General features: G+C 36.5%; 1 protein-coding gene across 1 annotated transcript in view; it reads left to right on the top strand.

The window, feature by feature from the left end:
• The window catches only part of MUC19 (mucin 19, oligomeric), a 130,393-nt gene that overhangs the window by 55,537 nt on the left and 53,762 nt on the right, over window positions 1-21,094 (top strand). The window contains 4 exon segments of the mRNA XM_086404318.1: window positions 11,731-11,982; window positions 14,521-14,709; window positions 15,859-15,924; window positions 17,173-17,238. Coding sequence (XP_086260444.1) covers window positions 11,731-11,982; window positions 14,521-14,709; window positions 15,859-15,924; window positions 17,173-17,238 — 573 coding nt within the window.

The raw sequence follows: 21,094 nt of genomic DNA, 5'->3' as shown, positions 1-21,094 counted from the left end.
GAGCCCAGGGAAAGAGTATCTGTCATGGCTTCCACTTTTCCCCCATCTATTTTGCCATTAACTGAGGGGTCTAGATGGCATGATCTTAGTTTGTTTTTTTAATTTTAATGTTGAGTTTCAAGCCAGCTTTTTCTTTCTCCTCTTTCACCCTCATCAAGAGGCTCTTTAGTTCCTCTTCACTTTCTGCCTCTAGAGTGGTATCAGCTGGCAATCTCGATTCCTCTGCCTATAAGTTAAATAAGCAGGGTGACACTATACAGCCTTGTTATACTCCTTTACCAATTTTGAACCAGTGAGTAGTTCCACGTCTAGTTCTAACGTCTAGCTTCTTGACCTGCATACAGGGTTCTTAGAAGACAGGTAAGGTGGTCTGGTACTCTTGTCCCTTTATGAATTTTCCACAGTTTCTTGTGATCTACACAGTCAAAAGGTTTTCTCATAGTCAGTGAAGCAGAAGTAGAGATATTTTTCTGGAATTCCTTTGCTTTCTCCATGATCCAACTAATGTTGGCAATTTGATCTCTGGTTCCTCTGCTTTTCTAAGTCCAGCTTGTACTTCTGGAAGTTCTCAGTTCACATGCTGCTGAAACCTAATTTGAAGGATTTTGAGCATAACCTTGCAAACATGTGAAATAAATGTAATGTACAGTACTTTGAACATTCTTTGGCATTGCGCTTCTTTAGGATTGGAATGAAAATTGACCTTTTCCAGTTCTGTGGCCACTGCTGAGTTTTCCAAATTTGCTGATATATTGTATGCAGAATTTTAACAGAATTAACTTTTAGGATTTGAAATAACTCAGCAGGAATTTCATCACCTCCATTAGCTTTGTTTGTAGTGATGCTTCCTAAGGCCCACTTGACATCACGCTCCAGGATGTCTGGCTGTAGGTGAGGAACCACACCATCGTAATCAACCAGGTCATTAATTATCCAGGCCTTTCCTGTATAGTTCTTCTGTGTTCTTGCCACCTCTTCTTAATATCTTTTGCTTATATTAGATCCTACCATATCTGTCCTTTATTTTGCCTATCCTTGTATGAAATGTTCCCTTGGTATCTCCAATTTTCTTGAAGAGATCTCTAATCTTTCCTATTCTATTGTTTTCCTCTATATCTTTGTATTATTCATTTAAGGAGGCCTTCTTATATCTCCTTTTTATTCTTTGGAACTCTGAATTCAGTTGGGTGCATCTTTTCCTGTCTTCCTTGCCTTTTGCTTCTCTTCTTTCCTCAGCTATATGTAAAGCCTCCTCAGACAACCACTTTGCCTTCTTACATTTCTTTTACATGGGGAGGGTTTTGGTCACTGCCTCCTGTACAGTGTTATGAACCTCCATCCTTAGTTCTTCAGGCACTGTCTACCAGACCTAATCCTTTGACTCTATTCTTCACCACCACTGTATAATCATAAGGGATTCGATTTAGGTCATACCTGAATGGCCTTGTGGTTTTCTCCACTTCCTTAAATTTAAGCCTGAATTTTGCAGTATGGAGTGCATAATCTGAGCCACAGTCAGCTCCAGGTCTTGTTTTTGCTGACTGTATAGTGCTCTTTGTCTTTTGCTGCAAAGAACATAATCAGTCTGATTTCAGTATTGATCATCTGGTGATGTCCATGTGTAAAATTATCTCTAGTATTGTGGGAAAAGAAAGTTTGTTATGACCAACTTGTTCCCTTGACATAACCATATTAGCCCTTGCCCTGCTTCATTTTGTACTCCAAGGCCAACCTTGCCTGTTACTCTGGGTATCTCTTGACTTCCTACTTTTGCATTCCAATCCCCTATGCATGAAATGACATTATTATTATTATTTTTTATGGTGTTAGTTCTAGGAGGTCTTCTAGGTCTTCATAGAACCAGTCAGCTTCAAATTATTCAGCATCAGTGGTTGGGGTCATAGACTTGGATTACTGTGATGTTGAATGGCTTGCCTTGGAAATAAACAGAGATCATTCTGTCATTTTTGAGATTGCACTCAAGTACCACATTTTGGATTCTTATTGATTATGAGGCCTACTCCATTTCTTCTAAGGGATTCTTGCGTACAGTAGTAGATATCATGGTCACCTGAATTAAACTCACCCATTCCAGTCCATTTTAGTTCACTGATTCCTAAGATGTCGATGTTCAGTCTTGTCATTTCCTGCTTGATCGTACCCCATTTATTTTGATTCATGGTGCTAATATTCTAGGTTCCAATGCAATGTTTTTCTTTATAGCATCAAACTTTATTTTCCTCACCAAACACATCCCCTACTGAGTACCATTTCTGCTTTGGCCTAGATGCTTCATTCTTTCTGAAGCTATTCTTAGTTGCTCTCTGCTCTTCCCCGGTTTGGACATTTTCCAACTGAGGGGGCTCATCTTCCAGTGTCATATCTTTTTACTTTTTCATACTGTTCATGGGGTTCTCCAGGCATGAATACTGGAGTGGGTTGCCATTTTTTCCTCCAACGAATCATAAGCAATGTGGATTATTTCAATATAATGCTGATATAAGCACCCTGTATAAAAAGTAGGCAATCAGAACTAAGAAAACTCTTTTGATATTTCCTAGTTTATACATATATTTTCTTTTGCTGCTTTTTTCTTCCCTAAGCATTTGATTTTGAACATAATATTCTGGCAATTTAATTCTGTCAGATTTTGTATTGTAGCAGCAAACTTTTCATATAAAACAGAAAGCCATGAGTAGATTACCTAGAGCTTTAGTGAGCAACTTATGAAGTTTTAGGTGTAATATTAACCTTAAAATACTACAAAAATCTCATCAATTGCTTCTACTGTAGTGTTTAAAAATTATAAACCTAATGTAGAGTTTTATTATAGGGAAAATTAGCTAGGTGCTTTTTTCCCTGAATTCATTTGTTTTTATTTATGACTTTTAATGCTTAAACTTACCAAATCTTATAGTTTTATTTAATTTCACAGAAACTCCAGAAGACATTCATGATCTATAGTTATAATATTAATAGTTTACTAAAATGTCATCTTAGTACAGTAGTATTAATACAAGATCTGGCTAATATTAATAATAGTTTTTAATGAGAGTTTACTGTATTTGAGTCATGATACCAAGTATTTTTGTTCAATTTCTCATTAAATTTCAATAATCTCCTAATTTTTATTTCCCACAACACCCTCGCCGTCATATTTTACAGGGGAGGAGATGCAAACAGCTTAAATTATTTTTCCGATATTACAAAGGTCAAAAGAAAAAGAAATTTTCTGGTATGATGTAGAGAGAAATCAGTTGTTTTTCTTTTCCTTTTTATCTTTGAGAGTCAGAAAATATAATTTCACAGATATGAATCAGTAAGGCTCCTCCAGTGTTAATCTGAAATCAGGAGACAAAATTAGTTTTAGAAGTTTATTTTTTCATGTTAAAATTGTGTAAATGTGCCACAAATCATAAATTTTAAATAGATTTAGTCAAATAATCCCAAATATAGAGAAAATATTGATTATCAAGTTATTAAACCAGTGGTATCTTTCCAGCATTTTTGATAATGTAGATGTAGCTTTATCCTGTTGCTAGAATAAATTAGTAAATGCCTATTTCCCAGATGAGCTACAGCATATAAAATTTTATATATTAATTTATTTTCCATTTAAAAATCATTATTAGTGGTTTAATCCTTAGCCCCTACTACTACTCTACCTCTTCTTTTCTGAGACTATGCCCATATCATATATAATAGGTGGAGATTTAGAAAGTATTCAAATAATAATTGATTTAGTTTCCTCAAAAATCTGTGACTTGGGGGCTCAGATCATATCACTTGGTTATCTATGCTGAGTAGATGAACTCAGTTCAGTTCAGTTCAGTCGCTCAGTCATGTCCGACCCTTTGCAACCCAATGAATTGCAGCACGCCAGGCCTCCCTGTCCATCACCATCTCCCGGAGTTCATGCAAACTCATGTCCATAGAGTCAGATATACCATCCAGCCATCTCATTCTCTGTCGTCCCTTCTCCTCCTGCCCCCAATCCCTCCCAGCATCAGAGTCTTTTCCAATGAGTCAACTCTTTGCATGAAGTGGCCAAAGTACTGGAGTTTCAGCTTTGGCATCATTCCTTCCAAAGAAATCCCAGGGCTGATCTCCTTCAGAATGGACTGGTTGGATCTCCTTGCAGTCCAAGGGACTCTCAAGAATCTTCTCCAACACCACAGTTGGAGTGCTGTGCTCAGTGCTCAGCTTTCTTCACAGTCCAACTCTCACATCCATACATGACCACTGGAAAAACCATAGCCTTGACTAGATGGACCTTTGTTGGCAAAGTAATGCTTTTCAATATGCTATCTAGGTTGGTCATAACTTTTCTTCCAAGGAGTAAGCGTCTTTTAATTTCATGGCTGCAGTCACCATCTGCAGTGATTTTGGAGCCCAAAACAATAAAGTCTGACACTGTTTCCACTGTTTCCCCATCTATTTCCCATGAAGTGATGGGACCAGATGCCATGATCTTCATTTTCTGAATGTTGAGCTTTACTGCATAACCATAAATTAAATATTCAAGTTGTGCTATAGGTTCCTGGTCTGAATATAAAATATTCAGAATAAAATTTGACATTTCTGAATTTTAACAATCATAAGATTTTTAACAATCACAAGAATTTTAACAATCATAAGATTTATAATCATATATAAGATTTATAATCATATGTCCATTTACTGGTGACTGGAGAATCATAGCAATCTACTTAAAGTGAGGATGGCAGTCAGAAGAATCTCAAAAGTACTAGAATGTTTGTGGTAATCTTCTTTTGAAGATCTTTAAAAAAAAAGCCAAATTTAATGACCTACTGATCTTCATTTTCATGTAAGAATAAGCATTTAATTTTAAGGCACATCAACATACTTAAAAAAAACTGATTTTATAAATTCATCCAATAAGCATCACACCATAGTAAACATAAATCAGTTTAAAGTGTTTGCTTTTAGAACACTTTTAAGGGAATTAAGGATACTTTCTGTGGAGCAATTGCCTTGCACAGATTATAGGCTTGAAAGTCACATCCCATCTCTTTTACTGACATCAATGATTTAGAAGTTGAATAGCATTTGACAAATTGTGATGAATTCATAACTACATAATGATTTTTGTTTTTTAACCTTGTAGTGGTGAACCTCTCTTGATCAGAGATGAGAAAAATGGATCCCTAAATAAGAGTTTAGTCATCATTAACAAGTTTCTTGTTCCTTTCTAAATATAGCATGCCTCAACAAAAACATTTAAATAGATACTGAAAAGCAAAATGTAATATTCCCAGATATAACTAGGACATATCATTTTGAATATGTATTGCCTTTCCATGAACTATTTACAATAGATGGAAGGATTTCTTTTTTAGACATGAGAACCCATTTTACTTAGAATTTTGGCTTACAGTCTCAGTGTTCTAAATGTGCTTTCATTCTGGATAATACATAGTCCTTTTGAGTTGAATCAATATGCTTAGTGGGTTAATTTAATTTAGCCAAAGTTGTTCTATTTTTATTTTCTGCATTGTCTTCAGATATCAATTTGATATTTAAAAAAAATCTTATGATTCTTGAATATGCTATGCTAAGTTGCTTCAGTCATGTCCGACTCTGTGCGACCCCATAGATGGCAGCCCACCAGGCTCCGCCGTCCCTGGGATTCTCCAGGCAAGAATATTGGAGTGGGTTGCCATTTTCTTCTCCAATGCATGAAAGAGAAAAATGAAAGTGAAGTCGCTCAGTCGTGTCCGACTCTTAGCGACCCCATGCATTGCAGCCTACCAGGCTCCTCCATCCATGGGATTTTCCAGGCAAGAGTACTGGAGTGGGGTGCCATTGCCTTCTTGAATAGGTAAGATTTATTTCAAAAAGAGACTGTGCAGAAGGGCACTTTCCTGCCATTGTCTTGTTCCCTGAGTGAAATATTTTTGATCTAGTGCTAGATCAAATACTTCCTTATATCAAGTACTTTTCACTGGCCTTTAGTTGTTTTTGTGTTTCTTTTTTTTTTTTTTAACCTATTCCTTGAAAGGATTGAGCAAATTATTCTAAAACTCCTTTCATAAATTTAAATGACCTTCTCAGATGGATCAAAAGTATTTCATCTAGCCAGGTAGAAAGAGAAAGGCCAAGGTCTTCAGAAGAGAAATGATGAAGTATTTGACTTTATAACTTTGAGAGCACAAAGGAAGTAATATGCCAAGCTTACACTTTTTTCCATGCTTTGTAAATCTGTTTTCTTTTCTATGCAGTAAAAGCTTTCAAAGAGTTAAAATGCCCTGAGAAATGCCTAGCCAACCATTCCAATAAATGTTATTTTTAGAAGAAAAATTATGCAATCATGTTTTGTTGTTGTTGTTGTTCAGATTGACAGATCTTGACACAGAGCTAACATTTACTGAGCACTATTCTAAACATTTGACACATATTACCTCATTTGATACAGAACTCTATGAAGTGGGTGCCATTATTTTCCTCAATTTACAAATGAGGAAATGGAAGCACAAAATGTTAAGTTATATGTTTACAGTCACTTGGTAATAAGTAGCAAAGAGAGGATTAAAATCCAGAACATATTTTTCTAGATTCAATCGTAACGCTTTTGTGTTTTGACATTTAAGAAAGAAAATAAAGTTAAATTTAAGTTAAATATTATTAACATAGTAGCATATAATTACAGAATTCAATTTCAAATTTTGATTTGTGTTAAAATTTATAATTTATTTAATTTTTCTATCAAAACTAAAAATAGCTCATTGACTAAATGGAATACTGATTCATATAATTTAAAAAAGTAGGTAGGTTACATAACAGTTTAACATCTTAAAATGCATTTTTCTTATCTCAAAAAGTTAAAATATCAGAATTTTACAATTATAGATTGTTTATACATTTTTTTGCTTATGTAATCACTTATTCTAAAACTGTATTAATCATAGAAAGAAAGTATGTGCATCAGGATGTTATTGAGAGCCAGTTGAGTGCAGTGGGAAGCAGAAACAGAAAAATAAGAACTAGAATCTCTTCTCTTCTACTTACTAGCTCTATGATCCTAGTTTCAGTCCTTCAAATATACTGAACATTAGTTTTCTCATTTTTTATGTAGGAAAAATAGAATATCTACATTGTAGGATGTGAGAGCAGCTTAGTGTAACACATAAGTACTCAATAAAGTAAAATTTATTACTAGTAACAGCTTTATAAAGAACAATAAATTATGTAAATCAACTTAGATTTTAGCAGAATAGTAATTTTTCATAATTAATCAAAAACATACTGCTTATTCAATTAAAACCAATTTTATGAATTTTTAACTTTTTTCAGAAATAAGATACTTTGTAAAATCTAAACTTTGTAGTATTAAATTTGTTGTTTATTAAAGAAAATGTTTTAAATACTTCTTAAGATTATCTTTCATAAATTTATATTAAGTAAAATTGAATTTTTTGAAGGAAAATGGGAAAATAATAATTTATAAAAGATTTTATAAATTTTATAAAACTTTAAATGGTTCTTAGATGTAATAAAAAACTTAGTAGTAGCTGGGAAATTAATTATGTGATTTCATTTCAATTATTAAGTTTATTATGAGAAAAAAATGAAGTTAAAATAATAAAATAAACTATCAAATTGATCATGAGGTAAAAATAAATGGACAGAATCATTCTGAAAATTGTTAGGGTGGATTACTACTTTGTAACATACAGAGATATCAATATTTTGGTAAAGGAAGCTCTTTCTATTATCATTTATGTATTGGCAACAAAGAATCTGATATACAGTAATTCATAATAGCAAGTACTTTAGCATACATGTTCATTTGCAAGTAATGGAAAAATTAATTGAAATTGTAATAGTTAAGGATGTCAAAAATTAATGGGAACATAATTGCTTTATCTATCAGTTTTGGTAATTAAACCATGAATAAAAGTGAATGTGAATTCTTATTTATTGCTATTAGTAGAATCTTATCCATACTTTTTATTGTTGTATCAATAATTTAGACTTACCTCTTCCCAGGTTATTTTGTGGGGAAAGAGAGCTCTTCACAGTAGTCAAAATGGTATGGACTCCAATCTGAGGCTGGTTTAGAGAACTCTTATGGCCTTGATAAAATACGGGTCCTTGAGATCCACTTGAGTATGTTGCCTCCTTAGCCACACCAATTGCACAGAAAGGCCTGTAAATGTGTTTTCTCATTCAAATGCATAAATATTTGCGATGACTGCTGTGCCATCTGTGGTGTGTCACTGTGTTCCCCTTAGCGCTGTGTTGATCCCTACGTATTCAGATGTAGAGATTTTGGAGAAGATTGATTCTTCTCCATGTGATAATGTTGCTTTTAATGAAATGTGATTGCCTTCAGTTTGAATGAGTTCAAATTAGGATCACTGGCATTTCTTAAAGGCTGAAAAATCTATACTGGGAAATGGAATTGCCCTACATTCTCTTGAAGTATTGAGTTCTATCCTGCTACGTCATTATAATCCTGACAATCTCTGTGGACAATGGCATAACAGTCTTCCTATGTTATTCTTACATCCATCTCGCAACTCACTTTAATTCAAATGTCCAATTGTTGTGTTTGTTAGTGAGAAAAGATATCAAGATTTGAAGAGGTCTGTTGGTGGAGTCTGCTTGATATTGATTTGAAAATTCTTCCCAGCTAAAGCGTAACATTAATTCTGAGAATATTCACACAAACATTTTCTCAACCTACTTAATATATTTATACTACAACCACTTTTGTAAAGTAATTAGGGGAGATAGGCTGCTTTATTTTTATTTGACATTTTATTCTATAATTTCTAGTCTAATTTGTAGTATTTCCATTAATATGGTGAATGGGTAACAAAAAACTTATAAACTACAAAAGTAATGTATTATGCATAGAGGTAGCATCACATAAAAAGCTGTATGCATCACATACATACAGCTAGGTTCAGCGTGACTTAGATTTTATTCCTAGCTTTGTCATTGACCACTAGTGATCTTGAACAAATCACTTACTTTTTCTGAGCTCAATTCTTCATACATAGAATAGGTGTAATACTTTCACTTCATTGACTGATTCATTCATGTATTCTATTGACAAATATTTATCAAGCCCCTGTTATGTATCAGGGACTCATATCATTAGGAGTTTAAAGATGAATTATAATAGATGCGATCTGTGCGTTAATGAAACAATAGTCCAGTCAGAAAGATGGATGTCAGTCAAGTAATTAAAATGAATGAAAAGTAGCAATAATTTGCAAGAACTATGAAGTGCTTAAAATGGGGGTAGGATAGATAGAGAGGGGATTTGATCAAGTCAGGATGGTCAGGAATTGAAGAAAAGATGAGTTAGTTGAGAAATGACAATGAAGTTCTAATAAGGAGAAGAGAGAGGGAACTGTTTTCCAAGTAAAGAGAATGGCAAATAGAAAGAATGAAAGTATGACTAGATAAAGCTGCTAAGTCACTTCAGTTGTGTCTGACGCTGTGTGACCCCATAGATGGCAGCCCACCAGGCTCCCCCGAACCTGGGATCCTCCAGGCAAGAATACTGGAGTGGGTTGCCATTTCCTTCTCCAATGCATAAAAGTGAAAAGTGAAAGGGAAGTTGCTCAGTCGTGTCTGACTTTTCACGACCCCACGGACTGCAGCCTACCAAGCTCCTCAGTCCATGGGATTTTCCAGGCAAGAGTACTGGAGTGGGGTGCCATTGCCTTCTCCATGGCTCGATAGAGTGAGGAGCAAATAGATTGTGTGAGAAGTATTTTCTTCTTTTTTAAGTTATAAACTTTTACAGTGATATAAACACACGTAATACATTTCCAGGGATTTTTTAAAATAGAAATTAAGATTGAAATTAAGATTTCAGATTGAAATCTTAAAAGCTGGAAATTAATAAAGGCATATATTTAGGCCCATAGACCACATCACAACAAACTCTTAAGAAATTTTTACCACATTTTCTGGCGATGGGAATGCGGATAAAATATACCTCTTCCTACAGGAGTTTCGGAGAAGGCGATGGCACCCTACTCCAATACTCTTGCCTGGAAAATCCCATGGACAGAGGAGCCTGGTAGGCTGCAGTCCGTGGGGTCGTGAAAAGTCGGACACGACTGAGCGACTTCACTTTCACTCTTTACTTTCCTGCATTGGAGAAAGAAATGGCAACCCACTCCAGTGTTCTTGCCTGGAGAATCCCAGGGACAGGGGAGCCTGGTGGGCTACCGTTTATGGGGTCCCACAGAGTCGGACATGACTGAAGCGACTTAGCAGAAGCAGCAGCAGCAGCAGCACAGGAGTTTACTGGTGACTTCAAATTTATCTCCATGAACCCACTATATCAAATCATAAAAATAAACCGTAAAAAAGTATTTCTCCTTCAATTTGCCCCAAACTCTTAGTAGAGAAATATTGAAGGTGCTGACAGTAAAAAATAAAATGAAGTCAAAGAAATCATAAACTGCAAAATCACCCTCTGCTTAGCAGAGAACTAACTTTTCATTGTTGATATCTATTTATTCCATTTACACTATATTTAGTAGGCTTCAGCATATGCATATGTGTATAGCATACAAACACCCACACATACACATATACACACTTGCATTGAAAAGAGTGACATTATAATGTCACTATTTTAAAAAAGAAATAAAAATGTGTTACTAACTCTCAACACTGAGTATACTGAAAAGTGAAAGTGAAAAGTGAAGTCGCTCAGTCATGTCCCACTCTTTGTGACCCCATGGATTGCAGCCTAAGAGGCTCCTCTGTCCATGGGATTTTCCAGGCAAGAATACTGGATTGGGTTGCCATTTCCTTCTCCAGGAGATCTTCCCGACCCGGGGATCAAACCCGGGTCTCCCACACTGTAGGCAGACGCTTTACCGTCTGAGCCACCAGGGAAGCCACAAGCCACTAAATATATTGAAAACTAACAAGTGAGCAGTCTTTCTAATATTTTCCCTTGAGGTCAGAAAAATTCATGTCATTTCTCTTTTTCTTGTCAGGAACAACTCTGAGTTTCCTCAGTGAAACTTTTACCACAGGTTAGTCTATTAATTCCTGGTTTTATATGTGAAAAAATATCTGACAGTGGAAATCATTAGTACCTTTGTGTTTTTAAGAAAGAAATTATATATGTTTGGCTTTTGAAAAAATATTTTTAACAATAGTTTACTGGGCTTTTCCTACTGTTTTTAAACTAAACAAAACCCCTGAACTTGACTCATTTTTAATATGTCTATATTAACTGGCTATAATATGGCCTTCAGTTTATTGCTGATATTAATATAGCATATATAACTATTAAGTTATATCAAGCCTCAAATTAAAAAAATAGGATGAGAGAAAACATGGAGATCTCATGATACATTTTTCTTATTAGGTATTTTAAATATAAAAGTAGCAATTAACTATTTCATGATGATTTTCATCATTGTTACTGTCATCTCTAAGTGACAATGTGATTAGGGCATAAGGTTCTGTTTATTTGAAAGCAGTCTTTTGAGATAAATGTATAAAGACCTCATATGATAAAATTTAAGATGCAGATGACATGACTTAGTTAAAAAAATATGGTAAGGACTAAACCAAAATCTTTGCAGGAAAACAATAATGGAAGGGAAATCTTAGGGTATCTGTGCAGAGTCACTGGATTCATGATTCTATTTTCTACAGTAGGAATTGATTGAATAGTTAAATCACCCACTGGTATTAAAGGCCGAGTAAACATGAGATGAGACGTTCTCTTTATGTTTTTCTCAGGTGTTACAAGAACTCCAGCTCCCATCACCTCCACAGCTGGAAGTGTGGGCACCACAGGACTAGTGGGCTCCACCTTCACCAGTTCTGGGCGCATATCAGGTAAATCAAGTTCAGGACAATATATACCAGCATGGCTAAACAACTGGTTTCAGGCAATAATGCTCAGAACAATATTTTACAAAATAAAAGTATCTGACTTATGTGTTATATCAGCTTTGGGTGTTTTTTGTATGTAATTAAAATGTAGGCTCTTTAATTTTTGCACAAATTGCAGTCTTATTGTATATCATGTTACAATTATATACACCTTGAGAATTGACAGCATGCAGTTTTTTCGCAAGTTTTTGCCTTTTCTTTACCTTTATCAGGGTCAACTGGAGTGTCAGTAAGTACAATCACAGAAACTGAAGATGGAAGCACAGGTGACGCAGGCTTCAGAGTAGGTGAGACAAAGAATTGAGTCCTTAGCTTCTTTCCACAGCAGTCCTTCATTTTGCATCAGGAACAACTGTAATCTGAGTATATTAGATAACAGAGATGTGGCATCCGCAGTAAGTTATCTGGGTGACTTTGAGAAAAATATTAGTGACATATTTCTATGGCACATTAAAACTTCTGAATGATGCTAGAATATGTAATATGTAATTTAATCCACATCAACACCATGGGAGTTAGGGGTCTTTTTTCCCACGAGAAAGAAAATAATGGAAGTTCTTAAAACTGGCAGAGGCAGGATTAAAAGCCGAACCCTTAGCCTCCTTTGTCTATGGCTGCACAATTCTGCATTCTGTGCCTAAAGAGCGAACATCCGAGAGAATTCAGTGAGCCTACAATTGTCCTTGTGCATCGCTGACTAAATTTCAACTACTGTTGGTCTCAGAATAAAATATTATTGATGATTTTGATTAAAAACAAACAAGCTCAAGTTCACTCCATCCCTTATGCAGTCAGTGAATGAGTTTAAGTACCATTTTAATTTCCTCTTTGCATCACATTTGCCTTTGCTTTTGCTCAGATGTCAAACATTTTCTATCTAGTCTTCATGTTCATCCACCTCACTCACCTTTCTCTAACACAGTGGTGCTCAAAGTGCAGTTTCCAGACCAACAGCATTCACATCTCCTAGGAACACTTTTGAAACACAAAATTTGGGGGCACGCTTGCCTAGAATCAGCAGCTCTTAGCGTTGAGCCAGGCAAACAATTGATACTTGTCAATGTTGAGAATGTTCCCACTCTTCCCAACTTCCTTCCCAATTTACACTTTAGTCAGTACCATACCAGAATGAACTTATAAAACTTCAGCTGTCATCACATCATTGTCCTACTTAAAATCTTTTCATTTTTCAGATTTCTTTTGGGATAAATCAAAACCATTATATACCATTAAAAGACATTTCTTTAATGTATGCATAGAACTTCTCTTTATACATTTATTAACTAATCCGTGGCCTGACTTCATTTTTCCTTCATTTGTTTTCCTTTGGCAAATTTCTCAATTTAAAATTTATGTCTTAAATATTTTTTGGAATAAGATATTGCTTACACAAACATAAATTTTTTGAAAGATACAAGCTATAGTAGCACAAGTTAAGAAATGACTTAATTCCAATTAGATCAGTGAATTGACTTAAATTTTAGGGTGATGACTATTGAGTGTATATTTTCTAGAATTTGAATTGGAATTATGTACTGGAGAAGGCAATGGCACCCCACTCCAGTACTCTTGCCTGGAAAATCCCATGGACGGAGGAGCCTGGTGGGCTGCTGTCTATGGGGTCGCACAGACTCGGACACGACTGAAGCGACTTAGCAGCAGTAGCAGCAGCAGTGATAATGACAAGTAAGTCAGCTATCTCCTTTGGTTATCAGACAGTGAGTACAGCAGTCTTGAGCACGGTTTCTCCAAGTCTGGTTTGTAAGCGGGTGCAATCCAGAATTCTTTGTTACTAGTCCATACTGTGAGAAAAACTGAAACAGAATATGAGTATTTAAAAACACGGCAATTTGACACAGCAATTTTATTTTTGTTGGATAAAAGCTTATGTTTTCTATGGTTTTATTTTTTTAATTTAATTTATCTACTTTCATGGCACTTTTCCAAAATTTTACAGTAGACTGAAACATTTACAGAAGTTTTCTTTTACCACAGATTTTCTGAGAAGCACAGGGTGGAGTATGAACTTAGGTATAGTTTTACCTGGTGACGATGTCTGTGGAGTGGGACTAGTAATGTAAATTGCCTCAGAGGACTTTTATAGGGTTAAATGAGTTGATTTATGTCTAGAGTATTTTTTAAATCACTATTTTTTTAACCAGGAGGAACAGAAGGTCCTACTGCACCAGTAAGAGGTGAGGAAGATGGCACACCTGGGCAACCAAGCACAGGAGTGACAAGCTCAGGAGAAGCAGGCAAGTCAGGATGTGAACCTTAGCCTCTGCTACATAGTACTGAACGCATTACAGATTGAACAAAAGATTAAACTCTACATGGCGTCATCGACTCAATGGACATGAGTTCAAACTCTGGGAGATAGTGAAGGAGAGGGAGGCCAGGTGTGCTGCAGTCCATGGGGTCGTAAAGAGTTGGACATGACTTAGCAAGTGAACAACGGAACAACTGATATAAGACCATCTAGCCATAGAAATCATAGGAATCATTTGAAGATTTCTTTTTTATGATAAACTTTGATTTTGTCATGTTAGAGAGGAGTGAAATGTAGAGTTCTGCAACAAAGGAAGTAATGCTTCTTCCTTGTTGTGTCAGGGACCCCAAGAACTTCAGAAAGCTTCACAACCACCCCTGGGAGCAAGAGCACAAATGCAGACTCAGCTGTCCCAGACACAACCCCTGGAGGCCAACCAGGTACGGAAATGGGCAACATTGACAGTCATCTGAGGCGTCTTCTTACTGACCTTAAGGAAGTCACCAGCACTTCTGAGTTATTCCTTACTAGTAAATGCCCATCGGAGAAGGCAATGGCACCCTACTCCAGTACTCTTGCCTGGAAAACCCCATGGACGGAGGAGCCTGGTAGGCTGCAGTCCGTGGGGTTGCTAAGTCGGACACAACTGAGCAACTTCACTTTCACTTTTCACTTTCATGCACTGGAGAAGGAAATGGCAACCCACTCCAGTGTTCTTGCCTGGAGAATCCCAGGGACGGGGGAGCCTGGTGGGCTGCAGTCCATGGGGTCGCACAGAGTCAGACACGACTGAAGCAACTTAGCAGCAGCAGCAGCAGCAGTAAATGCACATATTCATGACCTTGTTATTTCTACATTTATGGAATTAATGCCAGTGATTCTCTAGTATCAATTCAAAGGTGATCTAAAGCAAAGTATGTTGTATTTCAAGTTCTAAGACTCCTGCCTTATGGATTCTAAGGCTGTGAATGTGAAGTTGGGTTAAGGTCATAGTTTTCAACCTTGGCTACACATTAAAATTGACTAGAAATATTTTTGAAAATACATACCGAAGAGCCTTTTACAGAGAAATTAAATCAGAACTCTGAGAGGAAGTGCCCAGGCATGAGTGATTTTTTTAAGTAAGAGGGAGGGGACATATGTACACCTATGGCTGATTCATGTTGATGTTTGGCAGAAACCAACATAATTCTGTAAAGCAATTATCCTTCAGTTAAGAAACAAATAAATTTAAAATAAAAAAAAAGACTTTGCAGTTTGTTCAAATGTATGACATGGGCTGAGACTCTCTGGGCTAGTCTATTTGTATATTTAACAAGCAACCCAGGTGATTCTTATGATCAATTTTTGGAAGAGTGAATTGGAAATGTGTAAGTGTGACAGGTATTTTCAAAAAATATTTCTTTAATTTATTTGGCTGCACCCAGTTTTAGTTACGGCATGTGAGCTAGTTGTAGCATGCAGAATCTTTTAGTTGTGACATGTGGACTCTTAGTTGCAGCATGTAGGATCTAGTTCCCCAATCAGGGATCGAATCCAGGGCCCCTGTGTTGAGAACATGGAGTCTTAGCCAATGGACCACCAGGGCAGTCCCAGTATTTTGAAAGCAGTTAAACTCTGTTCTGTTTAACTAAAGACATTTATATATATAATTTGATATACATTGTTTATTTTGAAAGAGACTACCAGATCATCAGCTGGTCAAACAACTGGAGAACGAAGCAGTGAAGTGACAGCATCTGAAGGTAAGTTAGGTGAGTAGAGGATGTCATAACTTTTGTCAAAAGGGACATTCTTTTTTTCAGAATACTACAGATTTTGCTTAGTATTATTTATTAATATACCATCCAAGAAAAGATCGAGAATGGGATAAGCATGAATAATGTTTTTCATGAAGAAGGTTTTCTTCCTAGTTTCTCCAAGTCTTCTCTTCAAACCTGTTACAGTACAGGATTGTCACATTAATATATGCATGGGTGCTAAGTTGCTTCAGTCATGTCTGACGCTGTTCAATGCTATGGGCTATAGCTCACCAGGCTTCTCTGCCCATGGGAATCTCCACACAAGAATACTGGAATGGGTTGCCATGACCTCGTCCAGGGAATCTTCCCAAACTGGGGATCAAATTCACATCTCTTAAGTCTCCTGCATTGGCAGGCAAGTTCTTTACCACTAATGCCATCTGGGAAGCACAATAATATATGGCTAGTGGCTAAATCACTTCAGTCGTGTCCAACTCTGTGTGACCCCATAGACGGCAGCCCACCAGGCTCCCCAGTCTCTGGGATTCTCCAGACAAGAACACTGGAGTAGGTTGCCATTTCCTTCTCCTACGCATGAAAGTGAAAAGTGAAAGGGAAGTCGCTCAGTCGTGTCCGACTCTTCATGACCCCATGGACTGCAGCCTACCAGGCTCCTCCGTCCATGGGATTTTCCAGGCAAGAGTACTGGAGTGAGGTGCCATCGCCTTCTCCAACAATAATATATATACTCTCCCAATTCTGTTTATCAGGCGTAATAGTAGAATTTGTTGGAACTACCACTCGAACTGGCAGTGGCATCACAGCTAAATCATCTTTCTCTAGTTCCAGCCCAACTGGTAGTTCAGAGGCAAGGGGCAGGACACCTGGACACTTTGGTGGTGCTCCATCAAGAGCTTAGCCTAGACTCTTAGCTGATTCCTTCCTCAGAAGGGGTTTATGTGAATTGAGTAATGGCTTTGGCTTTAAATTTTAGGACAAATGAATGGGTAGTTAGAGCATTTTCATCACAGCCATTTATGTAGGGTAGAGTTGACAGATAAAATAAAGGGTGCCGTTTAAATTTGAATTTCACATAAATAAGAAAATTTTTTGGTGTAAGTATGCCCCATGCAATAATTTGGATGTGACTGTTCTTTATCTGGAATTCAAGTGCAACTGGGAGTCCTGTATTTTGATATCCTTAATCTAGCAACCCCAGTGTCCAATGAGAACATCATTCTTTTCAATTAGGAACAACTGGAGGTGAAAATGTTGCCACCACTGGAGCTGCTCGTGATAACACTTCTGGAGCAACAGGTACTGAAAGAAAATAACCAGAATAAAACCAGACAATATAAACGTGATTTCTTTACTTAAAATTTGGTCAGACACAAGTTTTCCTGGGAAATTTAATTATTATTATTTGTGTGATCTCAAAACTGAAGGAGATCAGAAATAAATTGAGCTATTTATTTGTGTGTGTCCACATCATACTGGGTGCCCTAGAGAACCAGGAGGGGAATAGAATAAGATATTTATTCCCTTAGAACTTGACTTTTGAGCTGGAGAAATGGATATTTATATATACACAAAGGCAAAATCATGCATGATGGAAGATAATCTAAATCAAGGAAATGTTCAATGACAAGTGTTGAAGTGGGAGCTCAAGAGGACCTAGTAAGAGAGCTGATTAGTTGGGGTTGAAGACAACAGAATTATTCTATTTTGGAAAGAATATGATATTATGATCAGTACGCTATGACTGTGTGGACTGAAAAAAAGACATACAACCTAAAAGTTGTGAGTTATGTTTTATTTGGGGACCTTATTGTGGACTATAACCTGTAAGACAGCCTCTCATATAACTGAGAAACTCTTAAAAAGAGGTAAGGGGGAGCTAGGATACATAGGAGTTTTTGCTGAAAAAAAATACATATAGTACATCAAAAGATTACTGCTGATCATAAAAAAAAAAGCCAGACATCTTAAGTAATGATTTTAGTACTTTTCTATGTATGGGAAAATTCAAGAGTCTAGCCTCATTGAAATAATTCCTTAGGTTGTACCTCTTTTTATCCAGGGCCACTATCCTGTTTCTCTTCATCTTGAATTGCCCGCAGGGCGCTCTGCCCATGGGAGAGGCTGCTGTGGCTGATGGCATGGGCAAGCAACATTCTTTGTTTACTGAAATGGCAGGAAACATTCTTTACCTATAACTATATCTATATACTTTAATGAGCAAAGACTCAAAACATAAGTAAGCGGAATGAAATTTTAAGGATATTTTCAATTTCAGGGAAATAAATAGCAATCGTAATTCAGGTGTTGAAGATACAGAATTGAAAACAAAATCTTTTCCCAACCCAGAGACTCTTTCCACAAAGGTAGAAGAGAAAGAAAACAATTTTATTATTGAATAAGCATAAAACCAGAATGTGATACAAATTATAGTCAATTTACTAAAGGTTTTTAAAGACAGAAAGAAATCTCACCAAGCTGATACAATCTGTTACATTCCTGTTCTCAAGAAAAATAACTAGTTCTTAAGTAAAAATAAGCGAACTTGACAACACCATTTTTTACACATGTTCATCCTAAATTCACCTGGCAGGTGGGTGCCATCTGGTTAATTAATAATTGGTTTTATAAAATGGAAAAATAAACTTTTATTTTGATGATAGGAGGAAATTTTTTATCTAGAGGGGAAAGGAGCACTGTCTCCTGAAATGTTTACTTTTCAAAGAGATAGCACCAAAGTCGTTGAGAAAGACATTTCTGGGTCATTAAGCTGACTGCTGCTGCTGCTGCTGCTGCTGAGTCGCTTCAGTCATGTCTGACTCTGTGCGACCCCATAGACAGCAGCCCACCAGGCTCTTCCGTCCCTGGGACTCTCCAGGCAAGAATACTGGAGCAGATTGCCATAGAGGCTTATTTAGTTTTTTAAAAGATTTACATGCATTTCAAAGACACTGGAAAGAACTTACCTCTACAAATATTCTAAAGTAAATACTCTAAGAAAAAAAAAAAATACTCTAAGAAAAGAAAAGGGGAAGTCTCTTCCCTTATTTTCAGTAAAGAAAATTAAGCCTAATATTAAAAATTTTTATTTTTGCTTACACAGGCCATCCTCATAAAAGGATAAGTTTTATATTTTAATTAACTAGCTTTTCTCTCCCATTATAAAATTAATCCATGCCGAGGGTATTGCCTTGAGCAACCTTCAGAGCTGTAAGTGGTAATTCCTCTGAAGAACCAGGCACTAGAGCCACAAGTCATGGGAAGTCAGGCAAATCTGGACCTGATGTTTTCAGCAGTTCACAACACCTCCCTCATCAGTGTGTAAAATGGACTAAGGGCCTGATCCTTAATTTGCTTTGATGCTTTTAGAATAGATTCATGGGGTCGTGAGGAGTCGGACATGACTGAGTGACTGAACTGAACTGAACTGAACTAAACTAAACAAAAGGAACCTATGAAAAAAAATTTAAAGAGGAAAATGGTGGCTGTATATATTAGAATCTACACATACCCCTGGCCACCAACCAGAAATATCAACAGAGTCCACATCTAGAATGTTTAGGGGCAACAGAGAAGACTGAAATCTCAAGAATGGGAAAGATGGCTTTATGACTCAGAGGAACCAAGATTCAGATCAGGTCATCAGAAGAAAGGGAAGTATAGAGAGGCTTTTAATAATGGTAGAATATAAATAGCATCAACTAGGATTCACCTCCAGAAGGAAAGGTCCTCACCTTGATTAGAGAATACTGAGAGATCTGGACCTGGCAAGTCACAGCATTTGTGAATGCTGGGTTAAAAGAAGAGTGGAGAGTTCACGGAATGAGTACTGGCAGTCTTGGGAAGTTATTCAACTGCTTGTAAAGGAGGAGGCATATTGAAAGGCTAAGGAATCCTGGGAACCTAAATGTTAGAAAAAAAAGAAAAAAGTACTTAAATCTCAGGGTCTCTAGAAAACAGGATAATAATTAAAAATTAGAAGACAAAGGAAAGACTCCACTTACAAAAGAATCTTCCCTTCAGTGTAACAAGAGCAAGCCCTTGATCTGAGAAATCTGATGAGCCTCACAAAGGTCTCTCTGCCCTCAATGCATAGGATCTCCGTCGATTGCTGTTTTAGAAAAATACAATGCAAAAAATATGAGAAAAATTAAATTCCAATATCTATATAAAACTATTCTTTTCTATATATTTTCAGAAATTTTCAGCAATAGCAAGAAAATTCTAAAAACTTAGTCATAAAGCAGAGGGATACTAAAATGTTATTGAACTCAGCCTTGCAAGCTTCTCAAAAGCCTACACTTGACAGGCAAGTCTTGGTAGAAAGGAAAGTTTGCTTTAATCAGAAGACCTGCAATCTGGGAAGAAGATGGGCTCATGTCCCAGAACCAACTCCAAAGGTGCTACTCAGCCATGAGTTTTTAACAGGAAAAGGCAGAAACAATCTCAGTGAATTCCTGAGGCAAAATGTTGGGTTCTGCATCATTTCCACTGTGTCCAGGCTCACTGACTCCTCATGATCTTTCTTCAGATGTTCTCTTGGTTACATGGTCTGCCTGAAGAATTGCTAAGGGGGAAGTTTAGGATAGACAGATAATCACTCTTTAACTGCTTAATTCTTCATTTCTCCTTCTTTCAGTCTAGGGAAAGAAGAAACAGGTTAGGCAAGGCATTGTGTGCATTTAGTAGAGCTTAATTAGGAGTTAGGTTAAATGTTGCTTAGTGATCTCATTTCTACAAGGTTTGAGGGGAAACAAAAATGAGCAACAGGAAAGGGACAAAGTTGTTGCTTACAAATCCCCACTGTCAGAAATCATTCTATTTTAATTGGATTAGGGGTGAAGGTACATCTGTAACTTCTTCATGTTGACATATGGCACTATATTCTTAAAGTGGAAGATGTTGACATGGACCTGTAACATCTCTTTGCTGATAATTTTAGATGCCTGCTTATATATGCAAGCAGAGGAAAACATAATTTTTTAAATGTAAATTCATTTACTTTAATTGGAGACTAATTTTACAATATTGCATTGGTTTTGCCATACAGCAACATAAATCCGCCACGGGTTGATGCTCACAAAGATATAGATTATTATGTGCAATAATTCTCATCCCATTTTCTTGAGGCTAGTGCTTGGAACTGTGCTAGTCA

Source organism: Bos grunniens, chromosome 5 (genome assembly GCF_055505025.1).
Source record: "Bos grunniens cultivar Pamir isolate PY7600 chromosome 5, Bosgru_T2T1.0, whole genome shotgun sequence".
NCBI lineage: Eukaryota > Metazoa > Chordata > Mammalia > Artiodactyla > Bovidae > Bos > Bos grunniens.
The sequence above is the reverse complement of the archived record's forward strand: the minus strand, read 5'-3'. Positions and strand labels throughout refer to the sequence as shown.